This window comes from Sinocyclocheilus grahami, unplaced genomic scaffold (genome assembly GCF_001515645.1).
Source record: "Sinocyclocheilus grahami isolate Dianchi unplaced genomic scaffold, SAMN03320097.WGS_v1.1 scaffold185.1, whole genome shotgun sequence".
Lineage (NCBI taxonomy): Eukaryota > Metazoa > Chordata > Actinopteri > Cypriniformes > Cyprinidae > Sinocyclocheilus > Sinocyclocheilus grahami.
This window is the reverse complement of record NW_015505364.1, coordinates 823,570-830,588: the sequence shown is the minus strand read 5'-3', so window position 1 is coordinate 830,588 and position 7,019 is coordinate 823,570. Positions and strand designations below refer to the sequence as shown.

The 7,019-nt window shown below is 37.1% G+C and overlaps 1 protein-coding gene across 9 annotated transcripts in view; it reads left to right on the top strand.

Moving 5' to 3' along the window:
• The window catches only part of ccser1 (coiled-coil serine-rich protein 1), a 78,694-nt gene that overhangs the window by 27,848 nt on the left and 43,827 nt on the right, over positions 1–7,019 (top strand). For 8 of the 9 annotated variants that reach the window (XM_016284581.1, XM_016284583.1, XM_016284590.1 and 5 more), the window contains exon 6: positions 3,849–3,990. In XM_016284581.1, coding sequence (XP_016140067.1) covers positions 3,849–3,990 — 142 coding nt within the window. The remainder of the gene's footprint in view (positions 1–3,848; positions 3,991–7,019) is intronic. The other variant, XM_016284582.1, reaches the window with a different exon arrangement.

The following is a 7,019-nucleotide window of genomic DNA, read 5'->3' as shown; positions in this document are numbered from 1 at the left end:
TAGAAATCAGTGGTTAAGTTGTATTTACAACACCGTTCCAGAACAGTTCAACCCAAATATTCCGATGTGTCCAGCGCATTTTATGGAGGACTGTTTCCTGATCCTGGTAGAGTAGACTACAATGCCGGCTGTTCTGACTCACAGACTGTAAGTATGTTTTCATATTTAAAGAATTTGCCACTGATGATTCAAACGCGAGTTTTGAGCAGTGTAGAGTAGCACTTGTTGTTCATTTCTCCGATCACAAATGCAGACATGGCTTTATGTTTACGTGGCGCGATGCAACGCAACGCGTAAAAAGACAGTATAAGTCATTATAATCCGTAATTATGTCCCTACTGGATGCAACAAATACCTAATTTATAATGGGTTTTAATGTTTTTGTCTCGTCGCTTCGGGACACGGCATCACAATATGGTAAGGGGCATAACATTTCTGTCACACGCTTGAGGTATTCGGCCAATCACAACGCACTGGATAGCTGGCCAGTCAGAGCACACCTCGCTTTTTGTACCGATGAGCTTTGTAAAAATCGATGCGAAAACAAAAATGACGACAATTTCAGATTCAACAATTATTCTCCCCTGAGTTACGTCTTCTGCCATTTTGGAGAGTATCACAACGCATACGCACGCTTTACCCTAAGTGTAAACAATGCTGATTGCGCCGATTACGTTCATGCGCACGCTTTCCCCTCCTAATGTAAACAACGCTGATTATGTTCTTGGGTACTCTCCAAAATGGCAGAAGACGTAACTCGGGGTAGAAGAATTGTTAAATAAATTGTCATTTTTGTTTTCTTTGCGCATAAAAAGTATTCTCATAGCTTCGCAAAATGGAAGTTGAGCCACTGATGTCACATGGACTTTTTTACTGATGTCCTTACATTTCTGTCTGGGAACATTTCAGTTGCATTGCTGTCTATGGGAGGGTCAGAGAGCTCTCAGATTCCATCAAAAATATCTTAATTTGTGTTCCGAAGATGAACGGAGGTCTTACGGGTTTTGAATGACATGAGGGTAAGTAATTAATGACAGAATTTTAATTTTGGGGTGAACTAACCCTTTAAAATAATTCATTGAAACAACTAAACTGCAAAATAATTTTTTACAGCGTGTTAGTGTAAATGTTGAGACAAAGCTGCAACTGAAGCACAATGAAAAGACCGTGAGGTCAGCAGCTTTTAGGTACGTCTCGGAGCAACGGAGGTCTTACGGGTTTTGAATGACATGAGGGTAAGTAATTAATGACAGAATTTTAATTTTAGGGTTACCTTTAAAATAATTCATTGAAACAACTAAGCTGCAAAATAATTTTTTACAGCGTGTTAGTGTAAATGTTGAGACAAAGCTGCAACTGAAGCACAATGAAAAGACCGTGAGGTCAGCAGCTTTTAGGTACGTCTCGGAGCAGAGTGTGTTCCAAGACCTGATTAATAACAGTATTGCCTCAACTAAATGTAAATGGATTGTATGATATCATAAATAATGTACAGGCTTTGTTCCAAAACTTAGTGAGCTGCCTACGTATGCAGCATTTTAAAGTCTACATAGGCGTTATTATTTTAAATTAACATGAAGGTCTGCTCATAAATAGATGAATGGAAGAAATCAAGAAATCAACACTAAGTATGGCAGCTATACTCCTGCCTTGCATGCTATTTGCATATTCATTGACAGCAAAACACTCAGTCAGGCGGCTGTAGGATTGGAAGTACAGGCTAAATATCTGTCAAAAACCGGGCTTCATTTTTACATAGGCTAAGTGTTGTCGCAGTGTGAGATTCACCTCACTACTTTAATTTATTCTAGTTTTTTCAGCAATCACACTACTTAAGCCGAATCACAGAGGCCCTGACATCTGAAATTGTAATTAATGATTAAATCTAGATAATTACGTGATGCATAGAGCTTCTTTCAAGTAAATAACGTCCCCTTCCAGACAGAATAATGACACTGACAGTTCTGTTTATAGGAAGTGCCATTTAACACCAGGTCTATGCTTTTAATGTGTCTGGAAATTGCTTGAAAGTGGCAAAGTTGAGTTCTCCCTTTTTTTTTTGAAAAACATTTCAGAATGGTGTTAAACGCCTCAGAGCTAAAGGAAATCTAGAATTGTTAAGGCGCAATCACTACTGCAGTGCTCAGTCTGATTTCCTTTTTAAGTAATAAACATAGTGTTTCCATACTTCTGCTTTTATAATTCATGTGTGCAATGATCGATTTTCCATGCCGTGCTTTGACAAATACATCAGTTGACTCACAGTAAAATACATTATTAGAGGAATCTGTTAGGTGCCATAGTCGGTTCTCATAGCAAAAACAAAGAATGAAGTGTGCTTTTGCTGTTGGCTTTCTGTGCAGACACTGAGTTATACTGGCTTTAATATTTTAATGAATATGTGCCATGTCTGAGGATCTGAGCGTGATCAGGTCTGAGCGTGAGGATCATGAATAAGTCAGGATTCTGTCTATGCTTTCTGAGGCATTTAGCAACCCAAGCCATTTAGGAAATCTTTTGTAAATTCGCAAAGCAGAAAAAATGTATATGTTCCTTGAGGATGTGTTTTACCAGTCGATGCTATGGATTGAGAAACAGGAAAACATATTCCCATTTTTCAGAGAGGATGTTTCAGAACGTGATATTAATTGACAAGTGTGAGATGGAAAGCTTGTAACCTGCCATGCTGTAGCAAAGTCAAATTTCACTTTCTTCTTGCAGCTCCAAGGACACTCACCACAAAGGCCCTGAAATAAACAGCGTGGTAATGAAAAACGAAAACAAAATGTCAGACGTTTGTTTGGTAGTCTGACTGTTTAGAGACTCTGCAATGCTCTCATTGGAGGGCTTCCCGGGAATCAATGCTTAATTCTAATCAAATAACACTAAGGTTCCTTTTGATCTTCTGTTATCGGTGTACTTTTAAAAAGCATAAATACTTAATTATATCTGAAGCACCTTGAATTAAATTCAATCTGAAGCCCAGAAACGTATAAAGACAAGTCTGGAGCTCCAATGTGATCCTTCTGTTGAGCAGAATCAGAGTCGTAATTAGCAAGAGGTCTCTCTTCGTGTTTTGTGTGGGACTCTCAATAAGACATTTCTATCAGTCCAAATACCCTGTGCTTCCTTTGAAGATAACTTTGATATACGCCATTGATATACAGTGGGCTTTTGTTCTTTCAAAAATGAAGAGCGTAAGCGCTTTTGTCTTGAAAAAGATACTGCCTTACCTTTTGGTGTTAAGTCTTTGATTTTGTGTACATCATCCTTGGAATAGACAATTTTTACCCCTCATATAATTCCCCTGATATAGAGGCTGTGCCATTCAGTCAAGATCTCAGTAGATTGGAAAAAGTAATGTTTTGTAACTTCTTAACAGTCTAATTGTTTGAGTTTATGTATGGATTAGTATCCACTTGGACCCAATGAAAGGCCTGATGAAGAGGGTACGACTATCCTCTCAAGTGTCTCTCGAGGGTCTTTTTCTTCTTTTCCTCTGAACCTTTGCCTTTCAGTCTTTTCAAGAAGCACTTCTAATCAATTTAATTTGATCCCATTCTCTACATGAATGATTGATCTGTTCATTTGCACAGAAATCTGAACAGTGCAAACAATAGACAAAATGAGGTCATTTACATTTAATTCCAGTTTAAATCGCAGTCAGAGGAGAACAGGATAGAAAATGGTATTGTTATTGCATTAAATGATGTTAAATTACATTGAATGCACATTCATGTGCCAGTATATGTTGGAAATCCATTTTTTCAGTGGGATTTCTGGTATCATTACCCCAAATCTCAGACTGTTTCTTGCTCACAGAAATTGTTTTCTTTTGATCTTTCCAGGGAGAAGCGGCCGATGTCCCTCTTTCTGTCTCGTGATGATGAACTTTTGCCCGGGCTGGAAGCGTTGCCGTTCAGGCTGATGCAGCAGGACTGCACAGCGGTAAAGACTCTTCTGCTGCGGTTACGCAGGACCCTGCAGGAGGTAATGTTCCACCCTGACAGTTGATTCATGAAGCTGCCATGGCCTTCATCACGAGTACATTAGAACAGGTAGAAGAGCTCTCCGTGCCCTGGCAGTTTCATGCCTCATCATTCAGGGCGAACACCAGGAGGATCTCACACTCAAAAGAGACACATTCAGTCAGTATGAAGACCTTGGTTAGAGTAGAAGCTATACTTAATGTGACACAAATGAAAACAAGGCTGTGAGAGGAAGAAATGCGTGTCATAGTGTTGATTTGTTCAGCAAGTAAAATGTTACAGCAAGACTACTACTGTACCGGTACATCATTACATCATTTGTTTGCAGAATTTATTAATTTTTTTTAATAAAGATTTTATGTGTGACTAAAGTATCCAAATACCTTTTGGATGCGCTTTGTATTTTTTGTATATTTAATGTTTTTCGTAGAGATTTATCAATGCCATTTTGGTTACAAACCCATATTTTATTTATATTTCTATTGATTGATATCAGTTGTATATTTGTAGTGCATGCTCATTTTCCCCTAAATTTTTACGTTTAGATTACCTATGCGGTTCACTCCAATTATTATTTTTTTTTATTTTAATATTTTTTTATTTTTAAAAACACTAATAATATGACTCTCTTAAATGTAATTTTTAAGAAATATCAAAATGGATATTCATTTTTCGTGTTGTGATCTGTAAATTCACTTGTAGAATTTAAAATGATAAAAACAAAAAATTGTGATTTAGTTATAAAAATGAACTTTATTATTGCATTCCCACTTTTCAGAACATTAACGGAGTGTCTGTTATGGTAATAATATGGGATTTTATTTGAATGCTCTTTGAAGTCACCACAGTAATAATAATAATAAAAAAACTTGGTTTTATCCCTTACAGTTAATAATGCTAGCCCAACTTAATTTATTGACCGGAACACCCTCATTTCCATTTCACTTTCCCCAAGCAGTAGCAACATGAACTCCGTTTTACATTCCCTCACAATAACAATCACTTTCCTCGGTAAAGGTCCAAATAACAGCGCACAACGGAGGAACATGAATATTGAATAGGAAGTTCTTTGGCCTCTTTACTGACTGTTCTCATTAACATGTAAATTAGCCATCTTCCTTCAGCATATGTAAACTACAGTGTAACAAGAATTACAATGACTTGTGCATTTCTGCGGTGGGTTTTATTTGCTTGACCAGTGATTTTATGCACAGCCTGTTCTTTGTTTCTGCGTGTGTCTTTTGGGCTTTTGATACCTTGTTCCTGACTAATTCAGGGCAGCGCAGTGAGGATGCTGGTTCAGAATGTTCAGAGAGGCTTTAATTTAGCCAAATTTGAAGTAGTAAATATGTGCAAGGGACATAGATTGTCTGCTCACACTTAGTTACTATAATAGGAAAGCTTTAGACTGATTTCAGAGCCTAAATCAAGAGCGTCTAACCTCTCAGAAATAGTTTTTTGTTACCTAGGCTTGAATTTAATAGCTCTTATACCTTTGAACATTATGTACTGTAGTGCCTGTTGGCATTCAGAACCTGGCATGGCATCCTTCGTGGATTAAACTGGCTTTGTTTGTTTTTTTGTGCATCCTGCCCGTTTCATTTACATAACTATTGCATTTCCCACCAGCAAAAACAGTTGAGATGTAGCCATGTGCATATATAACCATTGTGATAATTACTTCGTTTTCTGAGCAGAGATTTTAGTTTTAACATTGAACAGGGTAAATTCTTAAATTACTGTTTTGCATTTTTCAGAAAATAATTTTGACTCTACTTGTGGTGTTTTGTTATTTAGCAGTTTTTGTTTGAATGCACTGAATCTTGTTTGAATCTGCATTAGTGAAACGTTTGTCTTGGTTTTGCTTTCATACCTTCTTTGATTACCTCAATATGTTTGCACTTTTCATTACAGTTTTCTTGTCCTCTCCTTGTACTTAAAATGCAGGCGTAGAAAACACATTAATCAAAAGCAGCACATGCTGGATCAGTCTTGAATCCTTTAATAGTTATGGAGTCTGAAGTGCTGCTTAAAATTCATTCACATTTGCTGTGAAGCATTTACCAAAATTACATTGTAATGGTTGTGATATTGTACCTTGTTTGAAATTTATAGACCCGTTGAAAATACTTGATTATAGTCACCTCATTTTCCTGGTATTCCCCCCCCCCCCCCCCCCCCCCCCCCCCCCCCCCCCCCCCTGCCGGTGGAATAACTGAATGTCACGAGCCCCTCCACACACACACACACACACACACACAAAAATAGTGCTGCTTTAAGAAAGAAAGCATTGCCTTAGAGAAGGACTGCTACTTTTTTTTTTAAATTTTTAAATTTTTTATTTTATTGCTTTAAGCTATATTTTTGTCTTGTTTTAAGTGCTGCTTTAAAAAAGAAATGATTTCTATGCAGATGCACATCACAGAGAACTGGTACAGTCAATTACAGTACTGAGTTTTTTTTCCGGGAACGTACACATCACAATATCTCTCATTTAAATAATTCCCGCCCAGCTCAGATATAACGGATTGTGTTTGTGTGAACTTTTTGTGTTTTTGACACAACTTTGTGAGTATTTGACAGTTGAAGAGCGCGATAGAGATGATAATTGAAACCAAACAGATAATTGGTTTATTGTTGCTGTAGTAACTGAGGCACAAGCTATAAAGGCACAGACACACACGAAAACAATATGTTTTTGCTTTCATCCAAAAAGGGGAATTTACAGTGTGGACTAATAAATGTTCTGTGCTGGATTTTGAGCTGACGCTTCACAGATACATTCTGGTCATACCTGAGACTTGTATTACATCTTGTAAAAAGGGCATTATAAGACCCATTTAAGTTAATTTTGTTTTCTTTTGGTTTTGTTTTGTGTTTTATTTTGGCCAAAATTTGAAGAAATTAACATTTTTATCATCCTCTTTACTCTTTAGTAGTGCAGTTTTGTTTGTTTGTTTCTCTCTTTCTCTCTTTCTTTCTGACAGAAGTGTCTGACATTCATATTATCGCTCAATATTTTTTCTGCAC